Source organism: Anabrus simplex, chromosome 3 (genome assembly GCF_040414725.1).
Source record: "Anabrus simplex isolate iqAnaSimp1 chromosome 3, ASM4041472v1, whole genome shotgun sequence".
Lineage (NCBI taxonomy): Eukaryota > Metazoa > Arthropoda > Insecta > Orthoptera > Tettigoniidae > Anabrus > Anabrus simplex.
Window position 1 is genome coordinate 84,868,917 of NC_090267.1, and position 25,644 is coordinate 84,894,560.

The 25,644-nt window shown below is 38.2% G+C and overlaps 1 protein-coding gene across 1 annotated transcript in view; it reads left to right on the forward strand.

Annotated features, from left to right (window-relative positions):
• LOC136866665 (transforming growth factor beta receptor type 3) overlaps positions 1–25,644 on the forward strand; it is a 310,806-nt gene that overhangs the window by 122,359 nt on the left and 162,803 nt on the right. Inside the window, exons 10-11 of the mRNA XM_068227001.1 lie at positions 9,470–9,648; positions 9,775–9,932. Of these exons, the coding sequence (XP_068083102.1) occupies positions 9,470–9,648; positions 9,775–9,932 (337 nt within the window). The remainder of the gene's footprint in view (positions 1–9,469; positions 9,649–9,774; positions 9,933–25,644) is intronic.

A 25,644-nucleotide genomic window follows, 5' to 3' on the forward strand; every position in this document is an offset into this window, starting at 1 on the left:
AATATTCAAATTGGCGTACGGTTGACGTAGGAATACAACAAGGATCTGTACTGGGCACCCTATTTTTCTCCTTGTATATAAATGGCATATCTTCCGGATTAAAACACTGTAAATACCACTTATACGCTGATGACTTACAGATATATATACACAGCAAACCCGAAAACCTACACTCAGAAACACGTCACCTGAATGAAGACTTGATGACCATAGATATATGGGCCAGAAATCACGGATTAAAATTAAACCCATCAAAATCCCAGGCAATAATTATTGGTTACCCTAAATTACTTTGCAAACTCAATCGAACAGCGTTACCACAGTTGTCCATAAGTGGTACTCTCATACAGTATAGTCAAAATGTAAGAAATCTTGGTATAATATTTGACGAACATCTGTCCTGGTCTGCCCAAACGATATCTGTGTGTAGAAAAATATACGGAATGCTACACTGTCTCAGAAAATTCAAATTCACTTTCCCTTTTAAACTAAAGAAAATTCTTGTGGAATCACTCGCATTACCTCATTTTGATTATTGCGATATAGTTTACAACAACTTAGGAGTAGACTGGGGAAGGAAATTACAGTGTGCTCAGAATGCTTGTGTAAGATTTATCTGTGGACTTTGTTACGCTGACTATGTCACACCGTCTTACACACGGCTTGGGTGGCTTCGCCTGCAAGAACGACGCACACTTCATACTCTTTGCTTCTTGCATACTATTCTTAAAAGTTCTCAACCAGCCTATCTCCGTGATCGAATGAAGCTCCTCTCCACAGACCATAACAAAAATACCAGATCCTGCAGCACCATGTGTTTATCCCTACCTCTACACAGAACAGCAATCTACACGAAATCATTCACCGTTACCGCAGCCCGACAATGGAATCTCTTACCAGTGGACGTCAGAAGCATGTCCAGCAGCTTAGCTTTTAAACATTCCTGTGTCGAAATACTTGGTAAACATGCATGAATCAAATTATGACCTGAAAACACCTACTCCTACTGCCTCTTCATCATCATTTCCCTCTTCCTTTCACAGATCTTCTTGTTCTTCTCCTTCTTACTAATCCTTCTCTTCACCTCTCAATTGAAGGCGATATTTCGGTGTACTGTAGAAATTTATATATTTTCTAAACTTTTTCTTTCCAGCCGGGCTGAGTGGCTCAGACAGTTAAGACGCTGGCCTTCTAACCCCAACTTGGCAGGTTCGATCCTGGCTCAGTCCGGTGGTATTTGGAGGTGCTCAAATATGACAGCCTCATGTCGGTAGATTTACTGGCACGTAAAAGAACTCCTGCAGGACTAAATTCCGGCACCTCGGCGTCTCCGAAGACCGTAAAAAAGTAGTTAGTGGGATGTAAAGCAAATAACATTATTATTATTATTATTATTATTATTATTATTATTATTATTATTATTATTATTCAACTTTTTCTTTAGTAGTAGTTATAGTACTCATTATTCATAATTATATTCTTAATGTACTCTACGTACGATTTATATTATATAGATGATATGATCTTTTTCTTTAGTAGTAGTAGTAGTAGTAGTAGTAGTAGTATTTATTCATTCATCATGTCGTTTACATATTTACAGGACTCTGTTTTATATATACATAACTCTTCTAATAACATTATTACTTGAGAAATATTAATCTTATAACTAAACCACATATATTACAGAAGTAGTAGTATTATTATTAACATATTAATACTTAAAATAAATTGAATTATTATTATTATTATTATTATTATTATTATTATTATTATTATTATTATTATTATTATTATTATTATTATTATTATTATTATTATTATTATTATTCCAACCTCAACAGAGTCGAGTAGATATCAGTAAAATACCACGTAAGGTGAAACCTTGTGTGTGGTAATTTAGAATATTAATTACATAGAGAGAAATATATTTTAAATGATGCCTGAAATACAAGTATGGGTATGAGTGAATGACAGATATGATCAACAGCACATGGTGGAGCATTGAATAGAAATTGGATATGGTGACATGATATTCTCATTTAGTTATTTCTTCCATAACAGTTTTATTATCCCTGACAAAGGATTTAAGACACTTCAGACTCATTCTCTGACCTAATGCTATTATTGTTATTATTGTTCATATTATCATATTATTGTCATCAGCAGTTATTATTAAGTGTTCTAGGTTAAGCCTGGTTAAGTGTAAGAAAGGGAGTACATCCCTAACTTTGCCAGGATAAATAAAACATATTATTATTATTATTATTATTATTATTATTATTATTATTATTATTATTATTATTATTTTTATTATTATTATTATTTTTATTATTTGCAACTGCGACAGAATGACTTTGATTACATACAATTTACAAAATATACATTTAATGTTAACCAAGTCAATACTTACAATACCACATTTTGTGGTTAAATAATTATAAATGATAGAAAGGAATATTACAATGAAGCAAATTGAAAATAGAGAAGAAAAAAGGATTCTCAAGAACAAACAAATAAGATTGTCATTAAAAACTGTACAACACAAACAATATGTCATATCTGATGAAGAAAGGGCAGCCAGGTCAGCCAGAATGAAGAGGTTTTGGGAAAGGAAGAAGATGATGCAATCTATATCTTCAGTTAATTCTTTGTTAACGTAAATGTATTTGGGTTTGATTTAAGTGCTCCAATGTGGGCGTAAACTATGTAAATAAATAATAAATAAATGATAGAAAGGTTGTGAACATGTCTCGCCCTTCTTAATTCCTTCAATTCCAGACTGACGCTAATAACAGAACAAGATAGACACTCCACGGCATTCGATTCTACCCATTGAGATTTACACAACAATCTGGAAGACTACTGTTATAGCGTTAACCATTCCAACTTGTACTTGGATAAATTTTCAACGTATATTCCATTTCACCGTATTCTCACCTGAAAGTGTTTTAACCAATTTAACTCAAGAAATAACACCAATTGTTCATTCCTGACCTAATCTCTACAATAGGAACATATGTTTTATACATATCTTTTTATTCAAATCTGCTTGGTGGTGAACACAATAATAATATTGACTTTCACCAAAAATTAAAAGAAGAGGATCCATTTCAATTCCAGACGAATGCCGATATATATATATTTTAGACATTATTGTAAAAATGTACTACAATAGTTTAACTTGTATTTGTAACGTTCATGTCAAACTTTCTTATCATGATATCGAAAATAACTTTTAACATCACAACACCTCATTCCATTTTTATATGACCAATAATTGTAAACGTTCTTAGTTGTAATTATTTGTTTTAACCCGTAGAGAGCCAGACGATATATCGTTGTTTCGTATATGCGCGTTAAGTGCCAACCACGATATATCGTTGTTTGAATAGCTCGCAATTCTATACGAGTTAGTACAACTTTGGCCGTCAGATTGCAACATCTTATGTGTCGAGTCCATAGAGAATTGTCATTAGATTTTAACTACGCCGCTAGATGGTGCGTAAATTCATTCGCTATCATGCATTGAATTTCTAAAATCCGTGTTCATCTACGACGTATGACCTCCGTGCCGCGTGAGTAAAATGGCGACTAGCGGGGGAAGTTATTTTGTTAAGGATGACGAACTGGCTGTATATCTTAATAATTTTTAGTGAAGAAGAGGATGATGGAGACTCTGATGAGGAACTCATTCCTCCAACAAGTGAGGAAGGGGAAAGTAAAAGTGTTATTTGGAGTGATAACAGCGAGTTTTCTGTAAACACTCGACCACGTGCTTATTGCCCAAGTGTAAACATTGAAAGTGGTAATGACCGTCTGATTGACAGTACTGATGATGACGACTGTAACATTATCCAACAGCAACAATTTCCTCTTTTCCGTGAAATTCAATTAGGTCAAAACGCAAAATAAAAACCCTAACCTGATTGTTATGATACTCCTGGCCCAAGACACGCCCCTTCGTCAGACACAAACCTATAGCGTATTTTTATTTTATTTTTCACGGCTCAGTTATTAAATCTCATAACTACAGAGACAAGCAGATATGAGAAGTCATGTCTTGTCACCATATGCCCGAGCACAGCAGTGGCGCCCGGTTACATTGAATGAAATGAAGGCTTTCATTCCTGTTTTGTTAGAAATGGGTATAACTACAAGGCCGAGCATATTTTCTTATTGGGTCAAAAACTCCCGTTATATTCCATGATTTGGAAATATGTTCTCAAGAAACAGATTCCAATTGATCTTTAGATTCTTTCATCTTGTGAACAATGATAATGTATCACCATCTGGTCACCCTGACTACAGCCCATGTGCCAGGTTCGATCCCATTGCTTAACATGCCAATTGTATATTACGATACCATTGTACATAACTCTTAAAATACTCAAGATAAAAATGTAAAACTTTACCTTTTTATTCACCTAAAATAGGACATTTCAAAGAAGTCATCAATATTTACCGTTGAGTTGAATTTTCTGTCTTTTTTCTGTTTTGTTTCTGATTTTTAATTTTTGGTGTTTTAAAATTGTTTGGAAAATATATTTTTTCAAAATACCCAAGAGCATTTTAGTACTGTCATTTAGTTCAGCACTAAGAATGTCTTCTTGTTAACATTTAATAAAAATTTCAGGTCATAGTTATAATATTTGTGAACTATAAAATCCAGAGAGTGAGAACCTGCAAAATTCTCTAAATCTCTCTGGCACACTTGGCATACTGTGAGCAACCGGGCCTGGCACTAAGAAGGTTAAGGTTATCCATTGTGCTGATGATGCCCATTAAGAAGGGCGAAACATGTTCACAACCTTTCTATCATTTATAATTATTTAACTACAAAATGTGGTATTGTAACTATTGACTAGGTTAACATTAAATGTGTATTTTGTAAATTGTATGTAATCACTATCGTCAGTACGGACCAAAAATGAGATTAATGACTTGTAATAGAATGACTTTGGTCGCCATTTTGAAAACTTCGCTTAAGTCAAATCGATCGAGTCGAAACTCGAAGGTGCAAGTTCAACATTCATGACCTCTGCGCGCTTTAAGATGCAGATACCAGTCTACTTTCTGAAAGATTTTAATGTTGTCTACATTAGAAAGGAATTTCACTTTTTCTGCATCCATACCTAGGCTATCATAAGACAAATACGCACCATGCTAGTCAATTTCACACAATTATGTTCCTAATTCAGATATAGGCTACCGTATCACGCGACAAATATTCACTACCCTTCACTCATTGTATCACTCAACACAAAATAAATTTCGAACTTCTGAATGGAATGAGAAATAAGTTAAAAGAAAGCATAAAATGGTTCAACCTTTCAATACTATTAAAATAAAAAATGTAAGTTTACATCCCTATTTAATTAAAATTGGTACCAGTTTCAACCAGTATTTTTGGTCATCATCAGCCGATCACAAATAGGTGTAAAACAATGCACAGATAAATAAATTGTGAAGTATAAAGTATTATGTAGGTTGCTAAAAGTGAAGCACTAAAATCTTTAGGGAGTAATGTGCGTTGAAACATGCACAGGTAAAAATATGAAGTTTCAGTTTATGAAGCACTATAACAAACATATTTATTAGCTGCAGTTTATAAGGTACTGTACAATTTTAAGGATACAGCGTGTCTATCATGAACGTTAGTAAGACATAAGCGTTAGAGAACACTGTAGGGGAAGAAGTCCATAATCAAATACGTATCCAAATATAGTACTAAGCAAATTTTTGAAGAGTTCAATTGCAGTTTATGAGACACTGTATAATTTTAGGGAATAGCACTGCCCGTCGATAGATCTAAAAATTATGAAGAAAGTCGCAGATCAAATATATAAATGTATTATGGAGCAAGTTCTTGAAAAGTAGATTGGCACTGTACTTCCAAAAGTATTGTATGTTAGATCAATGAAGTTATTAAAACATATGACATAGAGAAAAAACAATTATGAAGAGAAAAAATACTAAAAAGCACAATATTGGAACAGTTGAGGAGCGTAATGACTTAGCATGAGATATATTTGAAGGTAAGAGTTGAGGTCGAACTTAGAATAGCATGAAATAAAAATTTGAACATTAGAGTGGTCAAAATCATCGGAGATGTTGGAAAATGTAATTCAAATGGGAGAATGAAAAAAGAGGAATGTAATGAGGAAAGAAAAACTTGAAGCAGAAAAATAATGAATAAAATAAATGGAAGAATAGGGAAATAAATGAGGAGGTGGATCAGGAGGGTGGGTTATATGAAGTGGAAAATGTTGGTGAGAACTATATAAGGACTGGAATATTTAATTTGGGCTTGTAAATTTAGCATTTTTGAAAAATTGGATAAGGAATTCGAATAAAATATTAGGTTTTTAATTTCATTTCATTTAAATTCAAATTGGTCAAGATGAATAAAACAATTTTCAGTAGTGTTTAGTGTTTGTTAATAACTTTAAGTATTTTTATGTCTTTATCAATACTGGTGAAATTATGATTAGAAACTTGTATGAGTTGTCCTATTGCAGAGAATCTGTTGTATTTTATGGCGTTGATGTGTTCAGAGTATCTGAGCTGAAAGTTACGTCCTGTCTGTCCAATATATGAAGAGCTACAGTTATTGCATTGGAATCTATACACACCAGATTTAGAAAAAACATTAGATTTATATATTGAATTAGAGTTGTGTAATAAATCAAGATTTCTGTTATTGGTTCTAAAAGATATTTTCATGTTATGTTTATTAAGAATGTTGGTGATTTTATAAGCGTTTTGGGAGAAAGTAAAGGTGGAAAATGCAGTGGGTTTGGTTTTATCTTTTGTTAATGTAGTTTTGGGGTGGTGTTTGAATTTATTAATAATACAGTTTATGAAAGAATTATTAAAGCCATTTAATTTTGCAGTGGTACGGATGGTGTTTAATTCATTATTTACATTTTTTTTTTTTTAGACATTGGAGTGTTAAATGCACGAAAAATTAAGGTGTTATAGGAAGCTCTTTTATGTGCTTGTGGGTGTATAGAATCTTGCCAGATAGAGGTTGCTGTTTGAGTTGGTTTTCTGAAAATTTTGTAAGTTATAGAATAAGGATGTCTGGTAATAGTTAAGTCAAGAAAAGGGTTTTGTTATGTTCAGATGGACAGATTTGATGAACATATCGTTGCTCTGTCATGATATTCTGGTAAGAAATGCTGTATATAGGAGGATGGGAATACACTACCATATTTCATGAAGTACCTTTCTTGCTAGGAAGTTCATGATTGTGGCTGCATATAGGAGGATGGGAACACACCAACATGTTTTATGAAGTATCTTTCCATATCTCCCCCTAAACCACTGGATCAATTTCAACCAAACTTGGCACACTTCTGACTTACTATCTACCTGGAGACAAACACTGTGGGGGTAAGTCACCCCTAGGGGTGGGAGTGGGAAGGGGGTGGCATATAAAAATAAATGGAAAATAATGTGGAATCCATAGTTTTCAGGGTCGCTGAGATGAACATTCTGGATGCCGTTTAAATCAAAGTTCAGCCCACATTGGCATGGAGGTTAGAAAAAATGTCAAAACATGACTGAGATTATGGATGTGTGTGTGTATGTTTCAACATAGCTCTCACCCGAACTTGGTACAAATATCTTCTGCTGCAAACAAATTCGAGAAGTATGGTGGAAAGCAAGAAAAGAAAAGCCTCTCTATGAGAAATTGCATACTTCTTAAAATGATAGGGGAAAACTGGGTTGTGTTATTCGAGTTCTAATTACACTAGTCCTTTGTGGTATCGTTCAGCTCTTGCGAATCTAGTGGATATTTCTCTCAGTGAGTCATGCTGAATAATTTGTGGCTGTCTGAAATCTACACCTGTCTACAAACTACGTATATTCCCTGGCAGGCATAGCCCCTCCTGGAATACATCATGAGGTCATAACACAAACTGATCAAACAAAGTCAGTAGAGGACCAAGCTCTTTGGTCACCAACCTCGAAGGAGACGGCTCACATCAAGGAAAAGCTTTGTGCAGACAACACAAATGTTCACTGCAAAACTTCAGGCAGCCAGGGCACAGCTATGGCGATTCACTATACCATTAGAGTGGATGAAGGCCAAAGAAAGCCTTTCTATATGCCACAACACCAACTGGGAAATCTGGCAATCACTCAACAGATTTCAGAGTGGTGTGGGGACATGTAGAATTAATTTACATAAATACGTGTATCGACAGAGTTTAGATCTCTGCAAGTGTGGGGAAAGACAGACAATGTTACACCTGCGTACCTGTGGACTTTGTCCACACTCTTGCAGTACTCAAGAGTTAATGATAGGCTGTGATAGTGGTATGAAAGTGGCCCATTTCTGGGCAAAGATCATCTAACATCAGGCATTTAATTAATTCATCATCATCATCATCATCATCATCATTTCCCTTTATCCAGCTGTAGCCGGATAGGGGCAAATATGGTTCCTCTCCACTGTCTTCGGTCTTTCCACCACTCCTCCTCCAACACTGTGTCCCAGTCCAGGTTTCTTTCTATAATGCTGCGTTGGATGGTATCCTTCTGTCTCAATCGTGGTCGTCCACGGCCTCTCCTTCCTTGGATTTGCATTTCCATCACCTTTTTTGGCATTCTTTCGTCGCTCATTCGCTTTATGTGCCCAAACCATCTTAGTCGGCTCTTCTCTATTCTATCATTCATTTTTTCCACTCCAATTTCTTCCCGGATTTTCTCATTCTTTATTTTGTCTCTTCTACTCTTCTGTATCATACTCCTCAAGAACTTCATTTCGGCTGCCTGTATTCGACTCTCATCCTTCTTTGTCATTGTCCAAGTTTCTGCTCCGTAAGTTGTTAGGGGTACCTAATACATCTTGTACATAGTATCCTTTGCTTCCATTGGCACATCTTTGTCCCATAACATATTTCTTACACTATGATAGAAACAACTTCCAGCTTGAATCCTTTTACTAATCTCAGCATCCAGTCGAGCATTCTCCATTAATTCACTCCCCAGGTATTTAAACGTTTCCACTACTTCCAGGGGCTTGTCTGCAAGTCTAATCTGACCTTTCCCTTCTTTCTCCCCTCTAGTCATAACAAGAGTTTTACTCTTTTCTACACTTATTTTCAATCCACATTCTTCAATCTTCCCATTCAACACATTCAACTGTTCTTGAACCTTCCTGTCGTCTTCTCCCCAAATCACAATATCATCTGCAAATAACATCATGTTCATTTCTCTTCCTCCATATGCTGCTTTTGCTGTTCTCATGATGTCATCCATTGCTATTGTAAACAGGATTGGTGATAGAACACTTCCCTGTCTCAGCCCAGTAGTTATTTTGAACCAACTTGTCCTGCCAACTTGTGTTTGCACGCAACTACAACATTCCTTATACAATGCCATGATCATTTTTATTAATCCTTTACTGCATTGTACATTATTGTTTCTGATTTGAGTAAATAATTTTTTTGTTAAACAGGTATATATTAGGTTTGGGCCAGCAGAGAGTGATGATGAGGATTTTGAAGCTTCTGGTTCATCAGGCGATGGTGCTGAGTTGGACAAAATACCTGTGGTGTGCAGATACCAACCGCATTTCCCTGGTGACAAATTCAATGTTGCAGGAGCTGACTCTGTTCTGGTTAGTTTCACTGACATGAAAACTTAATTGTTTGTATCATTGTATTTTATCTTTGATGTAATGAATTAGTTTTTGTAAATTTTGTTGAAAAATATGGCCTTATTGGGATATTGTGGGAGATTAATATTTATTTTACAGGATTCTGTGGATTCTGAACCAAGTAATCCTCACTCTCTATACCATTTGGAACTGTTTCGAGATCGATTACACACGCAAAAAATTGAATTTAATGGTCCAAATCTGCCATACACTGAAGTTGAATTTGATGAGACTGTTTATGTTAAGGCGTGGATGGACGGAGGTAAGTCTGAATTAATTGTAAGGAAGCATGAAACATGTTAACACTGATGTTTTCAACGCCCATACATGTAGACTTGCCCCCACAGTGTTTGTCTCCAGATAGTAAGTCGTAAGTATACTAAGTTTGGTTGAAATTGCTCTGTGGTTTAGGAGGAGATGTGGTGGAGGTGGTGGTGGTGGTGGTGGTGGTGGTGGTGGTGGTGGTGGTAATTATTACGAGGGTTGGGGCAAAAGTTATGGTAACTATATTTTTTGCTTGAAGATACCAGTCTGGTTGGAAAATGTGACATATACAGACGAAAGGATAAGGTGTTAACTACATATGTGGACAATGAATAGCACTGAAATATCGTAACACACTAATTTATTACGGTAGTATACAGGGCAATGTGGCCTTCCTGGTGCAAAAGAATGACAACACAGTACACATAAAGTTGACATGACAAACCTGGGCCTAAAGACCCTCAAAGTAGCCACTGACACCACACGCTGCCAACGATGTGGGAGGTGCTGAATACCATCTGCCTCAGCATTTTCCGCACCATGTGTGAATCGGGTCACCTGTTGACGCACAGCATTAGCAATGTCCTCTCGTGTTGCAAACTGCCTACCAAGTTGTGGTTTCTTAATCTTTCGAATGAGATCAAAGTCACAGGGTGAAATGTCGGGAGAGTACGGTGGGTGCTCCAATTCTTCCCATCTCCAACGTTGCAGTAGCTGCCCTACACACTCTGCTTTATGTGGTTTTGCATTGTTGTGCAGGATTATTGCACTGTCCACAAGATCCGGACATTTCTCCCGAATGCCACATCGTACCTGTCACACCAGGAAGTCCCTGTAGTACTGTGCGGTCACTGTTCTGCCATGTGGAACAAAGTGGCAAACTGTGACACCCCTGATGTCATTCGCGACGATCACCATCAATTTGACTGGGGAAGGATTCTGATGGACCTTCAGCCTCTGTGGTGATCTAGCATGTCGCCACTCCGCGGACTGACGTTTCAGTTCTGGTTCGTATGCCCTGGCCCAAAATTCATCGATGGCGATTATTCGTGACAAGAATTGATCGCTGTCCTGTTGCCAGCGTGCAAGGTGGTCGGAGCATATTGCATAGCGCACCCACCTTTGAACTTCCGTCAGTGCATGCAGTACCCACCGCGATGCGATTTTGCGCAGTTGCAGCTCATTACGCAATATCCTGTGGACGGTGCGTTTCTCGATGCCACTTGTCCTCTCTAACTCCAGAGGATGGTTGCCCAGTTGTACTTCCTCTTAAAACAATAATCACCACCACCACCACCATCTCTAACTCCAGTAGCGTCCATCATCTGTCTTCATCCAGGAGCTGCTCGATGACGGCACGTGCCACGTCGGTCCGCACACTGACAGGTCGTCCCGTACATTGACACATGTCCTTGCTGAAACTTTCCTATCCACCGTGCTACTGTATGATATGGTAGGGCATTATTCCCAAGGGCTTCTACTAATTCACTGTGACATTCCATCGCATTTCTCCCTCGGAGAACGGCTATTTTGATGTAAGCGCGCTGCTCAACATGGGTTACTTCCATCTCGCATGACACTCGCCAACTGACTGATTTCACAGCCCTCGCTGTGCTACTAACAGTTATCACAGAGCCATCTGTTGTTCTGCATACACACTATGCCTACAGAACTTCCACACGACACATATACGTTTGTGATCCGTTCACATATCTACAAGAAAAAAAAATAGTTGCCATGACTTTTGCCACAGTCCTCGTATTTTAAGAGGAATACAACTAGGCCACCATACTCTATATAACACTAATCAAAGAGAATAAAATGGAAGGGATCTGGCACATAAAAAATATTAAGATAACAGCCAAAGAAAGGCAAGGGCCACGAAGGGCATGGAAATAAAAGACTCCCTATCCCTTGTAAGCTAATAGCATTGGGGTCAGACAATAATAAGAGTTGACCAAAGGAGGTCAGATAGGATTGATGAAAGTGAGGAGCCTGTCTAGGGAGGTTGAGGTAATACTCGCATTTTTTTCTTTTCCAAAAAGGCCATTGTTCTGGCAGCCCTGTGTGCAGATGCATTGTCGTGATGCAGCAAAAGGTGCCCACTCTTGGACTTCGGGTGCTGTGACTGCCATGTGGTGAGGGCTTTGGGAAGACAATTATTCATATACCATTCAGCATTGATTGTATGATGTGTGTCCAAGGTCACAGAGGTGGGATGCCCCATTTTTGTAAAAAACTTTGCCACCATCTTCTTTCCAGAGCTCCGACTTCGTCAAACTTTTGTGATTTGTTCGTCCCCTGGAAAGTACCACACAGAAGACTGTCTCTTCATTTCAGGGTCATAATGGTAGACTCATGTTTCATCACCTGTGATGATATAGTAGGTGTCTTGGGACTGCCCTCCATTGAAATTTTTCTACACCAGTCCACTCTCACCTCCTCTTTGACTTGTAATATTCTCTTTGACTTTCTGCCAGGGAATGTGGCACCCACAGACAAATCTCTTGGTAAGGCCTAAATAATAATTGTGGAAAATGGTCTGCGCTACTGTTGACCCAATATTTAGAATCCGTTCAATGTCACAAAATGTCAGATGTGGATCTTCCTTGATAATTTTCCTCACACCATTGAAGTTTTCCTGAGTTACAGCTGTTGCTGGGCAACCGGGACGAGGTGTATCTTCACTTGACTGTCGACCCCTTGAGAACTTGCGAAACCGATTTCCAGCTGTGGCCCTAGTAGGGGAGGCCTCACCAAAAACACGCAGCAAAGAAGAATGGCATTCTTCGGCACTTAAATTCTTTTTATAATCATAAAAAATCATTGCATGAAAATCGTGGCTTGACAGATCCATCTTACACAGTGTCTGACTCAGCACTGTCTGTGCTTTCTTCCTGTGCTGTGGAGGAACTACAACTGGGAGGGGTTGCGCGCTCATGTTCCAAGGTCGAGAAACATCGCTCTTTCAAATGAAAAGAATCCTATTGTCCTCAGAATTATGGTTTACAGGCTGCTAAAAACTTTTGGCATAGCCTTTGTATTCCTCAGATTTGTGGACTCCACTACCTTTATGTGGGAACTGGCACCATGATTCAAATGATCTCTTACATAATATTTCACCAGACTGTTTTGCTTTTACATTGTGTTTGATGTTGCTCAAAGGAATCTTTAGACGGTTGAGGGCTGTCCCCTTTTCCTCTGCTAGTTCTCTAACAAGGGTTAGGTGTATATAATTTACTTGGCAGAAATGAAATGGCGTATGGCTTTTAGTGCCGGGAGTGTCCAAGGACAAGTTCGGCTCGATAGATGCAAGTCTTTTGATTCGACGCCCATAGACGACTTGCGTGTCGTGATGGGGATGAAATGATGATGAAGATGCTACATACACCTATCCCCCCTGCCAGCAAAATTAACCAAGGGTGGTTAAAATTTCTGCCCCTGCCTAGAATCGAACCCGGGACCCCTCTGACCAAATGCCAGCATGCTAACCATTTAGCCATTGAGCTGGACTACTTGGCAGAGCTGCCTGCAGATGCCTACATAACATTAGGTGTAGTCAGGTAGCAGCATTATCTCTTTGACTGTGCTTCTGATAACTTTATCAAAGTCTGTCAAGAATGAGTCAGGCAGTGTGAAGAGCAGCATACTGTAAGGAGTAAACATGACTGGGCCAGATGAATTCATTAATAATTTTAAATTGTTGTTCTGATTGGACTGGTTAAACCTGTTGAGATTATGTGACAGGGTATTGATAATTATTTTCTTATCTAAACATATTTCATCATTGAAGCCAACACCAAGATAGTTGATTCGCTATGATTTACTTTCTAATGATGGAGTAACTGAACTATGAAGTGAACTTGGTTCCCCTTTGCTTGATTTTCCCTTCTTGAGAATATGATGTTTACTCTTATTTTCATGTTTATTAGGCTGATTTCTACCAGTTTATTCTCTGCCTGATTGGCCAATATTTCTGCTGACTTATTATCTTTTCCAATTATGGCTATATTATCTGCAGATGCAGAAGCACTTAAATTGGGCTGTTTGTCATTAATCGAGTATCCATACTTCTTGCATATGTTAGATTTTACAAAGTGTCATCTATTACCCAGTTGAGTAAAATTGGGGGTAAAGGACTGCCGTGGTGTATGTCTTAATTCACATAATTTGGATTAGTTCTATTTAAATTCGTTTCCATCTGAATAGTATTTTCATTTAGTAAGGCTTTGATAATGCAGAATTTCAGATTGTTTAAGTGACTGTAAAATATTTTGGTGTCCAGTTCAATAGAAAGCTTTAGAGAAGTCCAAAAGTACAATTCGTGTTTAGCTGACCAAAGGCATCCTTTAATGTGAGAGGCTTTTATGTGTGTTTCTGGCATATTAACAAATCCTCTTCGGCTGGTGTTCAGAGAGATGTAGGAATGGAGCTTGGTGTCCATGTCTTGCTGAATAATTAATTTGCCTGACGATAGAAAATATTGTAATTGGCCTGTATTCTTTTGTTATTGATGTTTCCCCCCATTGTGAGTAACAACTGTATGAGCAAAGTTTTAAGAATTAAGAACATAATCAGAGTGAAGCATCACACAGTATTTGCAAATCAAGTTAGAAATTTAGTTGCTTTCAGATGTCATGAAACTCAAACTGTTATTAGATTGGTTCTGGTGAAATGTTGACCCTTATGTTATATAATGCTTTGTGAATTTTGTCCACTCTTAATTGTTATCTCTTCTTCTATATGTGTGTTAATTGCCTTTTAGGGCGGAGGAGAGGTGTTATTTTTTATTCAAAACATACTTTATTAGTCTGACTATAAGACGGATATTTTTTTATGTCGTCAGTCAGGTTGAGTGGCTCAGACAAATGAGGCGCTATCTTTCTGACCCCAACTTAGCAAGTTCGATACTGGCTCAGCCTGGTGGTATTTGAAGGTGCTCAGATATGTCGGCCTCGTGTCTGTAGATTTATTGGCACATGAAAGATCTCCTGCAGGACAAAATTCCGGCACCTCAGCATCTCCGAAAACTGAAAAAAGAGTAGTTATTGAGACGTAAAAATAACATTATTATTATTTTATGTTCTAATTAAAAAGTCATCTTATATTTGGAGCCTAATATTTAAAGACTCATTTTTCTGAGGGTCTGTTAGTTTGTATTATTCCTTTACAGTACTAGCTTGTATGGCAGGAGTTACCAATGCATCACAGCTGAGCTCAAGGTCATGAAGAAACTGAAATTCGTTGAGCTTTGATGATGATTTCCAATTTGTGGCTTGTGATCTATTGTTGCTTGGGTTGGCATATATTTATTACACAGTAACACGTCCCCAGTTTAGAGGTTGCCTTAAAGACAAAGTACTGAGTGCCAAGAAATATAGTGTAATGAAAAAATAAATATAAGTCTACTGAATTTTATTGAAAATCACCAAAGATGTTTTCTTAAAATATGCATTGACGATTTCAATTTTGGTCACTATTGCAGTCATGGCAGATCATGCAGATAGAAGAGTGTATCTGTCACTTCAGTTAAATAAGGTAGATGGAGGTTATGCTATAAACATAAAATTGTGTATTTTGTGCAAAGCAAACCATGCTAACAGTTTACAGACTGCAAAAGAGTTTGCTGTTTCTAAGTGTAATGTATGACATTGGCAGAAAGAAAAAGAGGCGTTTAAGAATTTGGTCATATCAAGAGAAGCATTCATGGGATCAGAGACAGGAAAATGTATCAAAATTGACAGGCTAGTTACTGGATTCATGAAGGAGAAACAAACTCAGGTTATACCATTAATCACAAACTTGCAAAGTTGTTAGAATGAAGGCATTTGGATATAGCATGTGAGTTAGCTTAAAATTTATTGGAAGGCTATGGCTGGATCAGTGTTTTTAAAGGTAACATTTGCTAGTTGATTAACACAAGAAATATACACATAATGGTGTGAAATATGAGGAGGCTAGACACTATGAATGGGCTGATTGCAGAAACAATGACTAGTTTTAAGCCTTAGACATCTTTTACCTAAAAAATGTCTAAATCGAGCACGATCTTCCATTGCATAAACAATGTTTAACTAGACATCGCTTAAATTTTCAATTTTGGTTTGGAAATGGAGACAGAAGTATCTTTCATGCAACTCTTTGCTTGTTGCAACCAATGAAATTCTTCGTTGCGCGCTCCGAACGCCAGTCAGCTGTTTGTCTTCACACACATCACTCAAATATGGCTGAGCATGACTCGCCTGCAGATAAGAGTATCGCTTTCAGTGGAAATTAAATCTCATAATATTATCGACACTAAAGCGACACACCACCATAAGGGAAAGTGTAGCTTTCATTATAGCGTTGTTACAGTGAGTGTAATCTACTCATAAATACGGTAGCTTCGATGAAGTGAAGATGAAGCAATAGTAATGTGTAACCGAGTGTGTTCTACGGGCCATATAGATGTAGCTTGAATTCTGGAGATCGTAGGTTCGAAACACATCATCGGCAGCCGTGAAGATTGTTTTCCGTAGTTTCCCTGTTTTTACACCAGGCAAATACTAGGGCTGTTATTATGGCCAACGCTCTTCTTCCCCAGTCCTCTTTAAACAATAATCAACACCACTTGCCTTTCCCTATCTGATAGTTGCCGAAAACGTATACGATTATGTATATAAAATCTCCATACAACCTATTTTCTAGTTTTCACTATTATGTGTGTTTACTTGGCAGTAAATATAAGCTGATCAAAACCGACTTTCAACCTATTAGGTCGTGTTACGTACATTTAGTACGTGTTGAAGAGATGTTAAGTACAGAACAAAAATGGCCAACCAGACACCAGTGGGATCCGAACTCACAACCTCCCGATTTCGCGTCGTTTTATGTATGTGACAGCCCTCTGACGATCGGGACACATAATTCTGTTATGTATGTAGTCGAAGTGACCTATAATTCCATGTATATAATAAAATATATCGGTTGCCAAGAATTGTATTCAAGTTGACAGTTACCAGACATTCACTTTGTCAGTCTCAAGAAACAAGTCTCTCGAAAAGCGAAACCTTATTTTAAGACCTATCTGCCCGAGCATGTCAAACAAATTGCTGCGATTTAGCAGTGGGCGACCCACAGAGAGGCCATCGGACTAACCTTTCTTCCTGGAATCGTCTCAACATGATAATACAAATTAAATATTTCATGGTACATAACCTCTGATTGTGATTCACTCCTCTCGTTTGAGGTTAAACAGTGCTCTCGGCAGTGTTTAAACATAAGCGGTTGAACATCGGTTTTAGACAGTGTCTAAGTGATAAATAACGTCTTTGCAATGCGGCAGCCATACTTAGGCATTGTTTAACTGTAGATATCGTCTAAATACCTTTTCTGAAATCGGCCCTATGAATGCTATTGCTCAGTATTGAAGTACAAAGCAGGTTACTATACAAACATTTTTTCCTTTTTTTGTTGTTTCTTGTTTAACGTCACATTAACACCTCAAAGTTTTTTAGCAGCAGAAGGATGGGAAGGTAGCGCCTGTGGTCTTAAAGGAGAACACAACACAAAAACACATACTGTATTTCGTTATTCATTGCTAAATATGTATTATGGGAATGTAATAACAATGCAGTTAATCCGGTGCCTCTATGTCCAACCATTCTCAAGTTATGTGCGGAAGTAGTAACTGGTCGTGACGTCACTGTGCTGTAGAGTCTACCTGGCAGCCTTGACGCTGGGAGTAAATTCGCGCAGTCTTTTCCCGCACTCCATCTGCTACTGCCGTGTTCTTCTGTTGCCAGTGTTAGTGGGCTTATTTTTATTTATAATGGATGTAAATATCATTTGTCCGTATCAGTATGAGCCAGAACGAACGACGTTTGCTTATGTCCATTCAGATAACGATCTCGATATGGATATGCTAAACACTACAGGCTGTGCCGGCACGCGAATTTGGTGTAAATGTAATGAGTGTACCATCATGGATACGGATGAAGAAAGTGTATGCTGTTGTGAATTAGACAATGTAAAATCAGTGAAATCTGAGAAATTTATGTGTATAACAAGAAATCCCTCGTTTACAAGGCTTAGTGTTGACAATGACAAGGCATAACATGAAAGGAAACGTTTACTGACAGCTTTAAATCCATCAAATAGAACTTCGCGTTTTATTTGTTACAAACAGTTCACTTCGTGGGTAAATTCATGGACTGCGATTGGTAAAAAGAACAGAGTTGTCATACCATCATGCGTTGTCAACACCATAAGGAACATATTTCTGGAACCCGATGGCACCTATGTGGGCTTCAAGCTGTAAACGAAAAATGAAATTAAAACAGTAGAATTATGTAAGAGTTTCCTTAGCTTGTTTGTATGATAAACATAGATAATGTATTATTTTGACATGAAGTACGGTACCTCATTTATTGTTGCGAGTGAAATCGTGAGAAGTGCTTCTTGATCAGGTCGTCATTGAAAGGTCATGGTATTGGAGCGATGTTTTTGGGCAGTGACAGATCCATTGCTTGATCTTCAGGTGAGGCTCTGCTATAGTTAGTTTGCAAGAGATTTATTTTGTTCATTATTGCCTTCTTCCATCCATCGCTTGACACCTCATATTTCTGTTTTATCACCCAGGCTCCTGTTGATTTTGAGTACTGAGTTTTGATACCAGCTTTCAATTTATTGATGTTCCAATTATAGTCCAATGCAGCAATCACTGACCTGAGCTTTAAGCCTCTGTACGAGAAATGAACTCTTTTAGGAGCGTATTTCATACGAAGGTTGTGATAACTTTCTAGGCTTCCGGTGTGAATGTAGTGTTTTATATGTTCCACATCTTTTAAAAGAGATTTGTCTAAAACTATTTTCTTCAAGGCTTCATATGAACTTGAATTTCCTTTAATCCACATTTTCTTTCTCTCTTCCTCCTCCATTAATGTATCGTGCTCACAGGATTTCCATTCACCGTTTTCTAACCACTTGTGCTCATTTTTTACGTGGTGCAAAATTGCCGTAAATTTATCGATTAACACAGAACTGTTTCCATTACATGATTGCGCTGCCCACCATAAATGATTATTTATACTGGCCTTCCATGCTTGAACTTCTGGATGATTTTTATCGAGAGCTTTCATCTTTTTCATTAGACTTTTTGATATGTGCCAAATATCAAATTCATGTTCAATATCAGGATACTGCGTTCTCAGTAAATACCTTACTCCTTTCCGTCTATCGGAAAGGAAGAGTTTTATATTACAATTTTCTTCCTGTACTGTCTTCCTCATCGCGATTTCACACGCAGCCCTTTCAAGATCACCTTTCACCATCACTCTCTGAACAAGTTCTAAATGAGCTATGCGGCCTGTATTTATATCCATTAGTGAATACACTAAATATTTGGCTGAAAAGCCGGGAGAATCGTACTGGCCATCTCTGGCTAACCAAATGGGTTTGGCACTGGTTTTCAAACAATCAATAACATTAGTCCTTTCTTGATCCCAAGCACCCTCCACTATCGGACCAGTTACTCTATGAATAATTCTATCATATACAGTTTGTGACATCATATGTAAGTTAATGGACTTGCAGAATGACCGAAAAGGTTCAAACAGAATGCCTGACAACAATAATGCTGATGATATGAGGACATTTGCATCCGATTTCTTTCCTTCCATAGGTTGAGAATACCAACAGACTTTATTACCACAATCACAAAGTGATTTTACGCACAACATAGTCCCTTTAATGTAATGTGAAATGTTTTTCACTTTACTTTTACAAATGTAACAAATTTCAAAGAGTGTGAGCAAACTTGTCCCCGCTACAAAGAAATATGAACCTGTAATATGTACATCGTCCTGAGTGTGTTCGTTTTCAGTATCACTAATATAACTTTCACTGTCACTTTCATCTGGTTCATAGAAACTGTCATTCAACCGTTCTCCCATTACGCCACTGTTGAAGGCTGTGCCAGAAGTTGCAACGTCGACGTATTTTCTAGCTATTTCACTTCCTAACTCACACTATTTTTACACTACATTAGTGTCTGTCTGGTGAAATATTTTCACTCATATCATTCTGAACGTCATCTATATCATTATCGTTATCACTTTCATTTAATACTGTGTCAACAAACTCCCTTCGTCTTTTAGCCTCATACCTTTCTGTCCTGCTCTTTTTAGTTTCTGACAAGTACTCCCACAGTGTATTTTGTGAAGCGGCTTCCGTATGAATTAGCATTCCTGCCTGAGAAGTATCTCCATCTGTCGACGCTAGACATCTTATTGAAGGAACAGACCCTGGCTTCGGTTTCGGACCTTGCAGTTTTTCCTTAGGCATCACCTTCATTTTCAGAAGATTAAGGCCACGGCCGCTTCCTTCCCACTTCCAGCCCTCTCCCATCCCATCATCGCCATAAGACCTATCTGTGTCGGTGCGACGTAAAACAAATAGCAAAAAATTTTCAGAAGTTGTGTTTCATCATAGTCTGTATTTTTAAAATGCACTGAGCACACAGTAGTTCCCTTACCGGGAGAAAAGTGTTTCCTCTTGCAAAATTGTACCCAACTGCTAAACCTTTGAGGCAACTTACTTCAATTTGGAAACTTATGGAAATGTATTTCTTTCTCTCTACACTTTCGTTTTCTACTCGTGTTGTTACAGCCGTACACACTACAGGAAGGCATTTCGACAAACAGTCACCGCACTGTTATAATAAACAACACTTCAAGTAAATGGAAGAGTGGCTGTGCGCGTACTGCAATAATCAACTGGATGGCTCGCTCAGTGCTTACAGCGCAGTGACGTCACAGCTACTCGTGTTTCCTTAGTTCACCGGCCTGCGGAGCGACGCACAGCAAAAGCAAATATATAGTTGAACACTGTCCGATACCCTCTTTGATTCTGAGACAACTTGATTTTTGTGTTGTGTTCTCCGTTAAGTAAGATACAGCCCCAGCATTTGCCTAGTGTGGAAATTGGAAACCACAGAAAACTATCTTCAGGGGGTGCTGACGGTGGGATTCAAACCCTCGCTTTCCTGAATCCAAGCTCACAACTGTGCGATCCTAATCGCACCGCCAACTCGCTCGGTACAGTGGAAACACACGGATGGTCCATAGTCGTCTTGTAAAAAATTATGTAACCATTAGCAGCTTCACATACTTGAGTAATGCTTTGTACAGTTATGTATGAGCAATAATAACCAATTATCGGATGTATCCACGACCTTCTCTGCTGTTTCTATTTATGAAGTCATCTATCAACCAATAACAAAACAGTTGCTTTTGATGTTATGCTTATTACTCTCATGACTTTTCCAAAAAAGAACAACCCAGTTCATTTCTTAGAAAATGTCCTATGGTCTATACGGAAGCCAATGCAGTAAAGGGAACTACATTAAAAATACATCATGTATCTGACGTGCTCCAAATTATGTGTCATTTAGCAGATAGATAACGGTGTTATTTAACATGGTCTAGCCAGGTGAATGGAATAAATGTTAATTTTCATAAAAATTATTGCCATACTTTTCAAAATGCCTGTCTAGCTATAGTCTAACTGAATTCAAGGCAAGCCTGGGGTAGTATAAACATATAATGTATTTACTCACCTATAACACCCCTCGCCTTGACTATTATAGTTGCAAATAATAATTGGAAAAAAATATCAGAAAAAGGGAATTGAGGGGGGGAGAGAATCTTTCAAGTGACCAAGCAGCAAGTTCAACATTTCAGTTAACAGTAGAACCCACACTTCTGCACCATCTGTTCATTGGCCTTGTCTACTCTCTACCCTTACCCTAGATTCCTTCTAGCTTCTGAGATCTGCATCCTTCATGGCTGTGAGTAGTGTGTAATTAGGAGGCGTCCACTACATAATGAAGAGTGGAAATGAGCAAGAGAACAAGTTTTACGACATTCTTCCATCCTTCATGTTGTAGAAAGTGGAGTGAGAGCAGCAAGTTGTAAATACGAAGTGCAGCCGTGTATGATTTGTTAATGGTGTAGCTAACCAGAGAGACAAATTATTTGGGGCAAAGAAAACATCAAAAACCCTATCTGAAATGACCTTGGTGTCAACGATAATAACTCCGGCCACATGCACATTGCAGTAGGTACTACTCACATTAAAACATCAGTCAAGAAATAGTGAGACTGATGGATAGTTCAAATCACTGTAATTAACATGTTATGAAAACAATACATTTAAACAATCACCAGAATGAATCAACGAGATATTCAGTAATTCTGAAGATTAATGAACTTAGCATATTTCACCGCATAATCATCACCACCTCGTAATTGTCCCAATTTTTATTTTCAATCCAAGAATCGGCTTTAAAAATTTCACCGCATAGTCATCGCACATTCAGATTTTGTTCATCAGTCTGTTTAAAAGGTAAACGGAACTGTGATGAAAGTTGCATATGAATGCACAATTTAAATACGTAAATGGCTTATTGGTAATTTGACAACACAGTAATGTTTGCAATGTATAAATAAGTAAATAAATGAATGAATGAATGAATAAATAAATAAATAAATAAATAAATAAATAAATAAATAAATAAATAAATAAATAAATTAATTAATTAATTAATTCACAGAAACAGGAAGAGGCAAGGCTTCTAAGAACAAATGGATCATGTCAGTTAAGTCGGATATGGAACAACTAGGTATCCCACTGGGACAAACTCATGACCGAATACTGTTCCCTCAAGCCATCTGACATGGTGTTTTCCCAACGTCCTTTACAAGTAAGAAGATTACAGGAACTGAGTGGACAGAAGAGAGAAAGCTGGCTCATAGTCAGCAAATGAAGGAGTATTGGAGGAAGAAGAAGAAAGCAACAACTTTACTGAAGAGTAGATACGAGCCCCATGGTCCTCAGTAGGCTTAAACGACGACAAAGAAGAAGAAGAAGAAGAAGAAGAAGAAGAAGAAGAAGAAATGAATAAATGAATGAATGAATAAATAAATAAATAAATAAATAAATACCAATATACATATGACGCATGGATTATTGGTCGTTTGACAATGTGGTCGCGAGACAGTGTACAATTTATTCACCAGTGACATACATAGTTCAAGAAAATTAGGGGAACATGTTTTTGAACATATGCCATGCTCCACAAAACAATACCTCACACTCAGGTATATTACCAACTAAACCTATATTCTTTACCCTTGAAGTATACATGGATTCGCGTTCATTTTCAGAACAGAAACAAAAATATCCAAATAGGGGCGAAAAAAAAAAGTGATCCAAGGTGGATTTTTATCACAGTTGGTAAATGGAAGCTTCAGTAAATGGAGCTTCAGTATGGTGTATGTCCTCCATGAGCATTTATCACTGCTTGGCACCTACGCGGCATGCTCCGTATAAGTCGATGGAGGTCACATTGGGGTATCAGGTCCCATTCTTCAATGAGAGCTGGTTCGAGGCCATTCCGTCTCTTGAATGTCCAGTTCTCGAAAGACAGCTCTGGTGATGCGCGCTACATGAGCCCTTGCATTGTCGTGCATGAGTACGAATTCAGGGCCAACACCGTATGCAGCAACCAGCACATGCCGTAGCAGTATCTGCTCGATGTACCCCGCAGTGCTAAGATTTTCATGGGCGACAACAAGATCCGTACGGCCATCAATACTGATGCCACCCCACACCATCACAAAACCTTGTCCAAATTGGTCGCCTTCCAGGACAACATTTGGCACGTACTGCTCACCACGGCGTCTCCATACATGCTAACGTCCATCACGTTGTGTCAGGGGAAATCTGGACTCGTCTGTGAACAACACATTGGTAAGTTGCCAGCTGATGTGGGTTCGGGCAAACAGAATGCGAGCTGCGCGATGTTGCTGCATTAAACAGGGCACTCGAACAGGACGTTTGTATCGTAAGGACATTTCCCTTAACCTGTTCCTTACTGGCTGGTCAGACACCTTGACTCCAGAGACCCTTCTGAGGTCTTGTTGCAGTTCTCTGGCAGTTGCTGAACGACACTGCAGTGCACAGATGGTCAGATTTTGGTCATTCTGTGGGTTTTCATGCATCCACGACCTTGTGAAACCCTCCTTGTGTACTGGCCTGTCTCATTGTAGCGATTCCACAATAGACATGAGATCCACAGCAGCATGACTAAAAGTCCATCCTTCCTGAATCAAAGTGGCGGCCCTTGCGACTTGAACCTCGTTAAGATTTCTCGTGGGATGTGCTGGTTTACGTACAACATGCTCAAATAACCGCAGTAGTCTGTATACCTCACAACGTCACACAGACGTACCGCTATTCACTTTGTTTTGAGGGGTCACCTGACAGGTTAATGACTGGCTACGCGTACAAATGGAGTATAACTTTGATTTGACATACCCTGAGTAGCTAAGGTATCGAGGTATCCTCTACGACCATTGAAATCCATCTGCCAAATTAACGTTCTCATACCAGATGTTACAAAACATGTTCCCCTAATATTTTTGAACTGTATATCATGAGCTCTCATTTGAAGTACGTAGGGCTGTAAGTTATTGTTTATTGGCAACGTCGCCTGGAAATACTGGCACTGCACACACTTGTTTTCTGGTACGGCTTTCAAAGCCTTGCAACCATGGATGCACTGGTATTGGAATGCGCAGGTGAACGGTGACAAAATAAGCAATAGAGAATCTAATTCATGAGAAAAGAAAGTTAATATTTGCTCTTATCAGTGATAAACATCGGAATGAATGCATGCTTTTTTCATAACATTGTCATGTTCTTGTGGTCTACTATAATACATAATCGAATGTTCTGGTACTGTGAAATTTACGAATAGGTACACCTCTGCTTGCAACCCTTGTACTTCATCTCTAGTGGACATCTCGATGTTTGGGAGCATGTAGGTTTTTCCTTTTTTTTTTTTGTTCGTTTATTAGGTACTCTCGAGGAAGTATCGACTGCTCTGGAACGTACAAATGTGTGTGTGTTTATGTATGTAATAATATTATAGGCTTTACGTCCCACTAACTACTTTTAAAGTTTTTGGAGATGTAGCGTTCCAGAATTTAGTCCGCCAGGAGTTCTTTTATGTGCCAGTAAATCTACCAACACAAGGCTGACGTATTTGAACACCTTCAGATGCCACAGGACTGAGCCAGCCTTGAACCTGCCAAGTTGAGATCAGAAGGCCAGCGAATCAACCGTCTGAGCCACTCAGCCCAGCGGGTTTTTACGTGACTTGATTACTGTAAATGTGTGTGTGTGTGTGTGTGTGTGTGTGTGTGTGTGTGTGTGTGCGAATTTAAGTTTTATTTTGTTTACGGGATGTTTGTAGAAATATTTTGTTTTGAATACAATTATACGGTACAGTTACAGACATTAATTTACATAGCAGCACATTAATACGTGAAGCATATATTTCTAATTATAGATAATTACAGAAATTTTTCTGCGCGCTTCAAGCTAAAGGTAATTGTCTTCGCTGAACAGCACAGTAACAGCTGTAGAAAGAAAATTTTCAGTGAGTGGAAACATGGTGCGTGACTGGCAGAAATTAAAAGAGGCTAAAAAATACAAACTATTCTGGACGCACATTTAGATGTCCAGAAACAGGAAAGTGTCCGAAAGTGTTCGAAAGTGTTTGAGTACGTCAATGAAATACGTAACATTGGCCGCAGTGTATCACGTGAAATGTTACAAATGAAGGCACGGAAGGTAGTGCACGAACACAACGTTCCCATAACTCA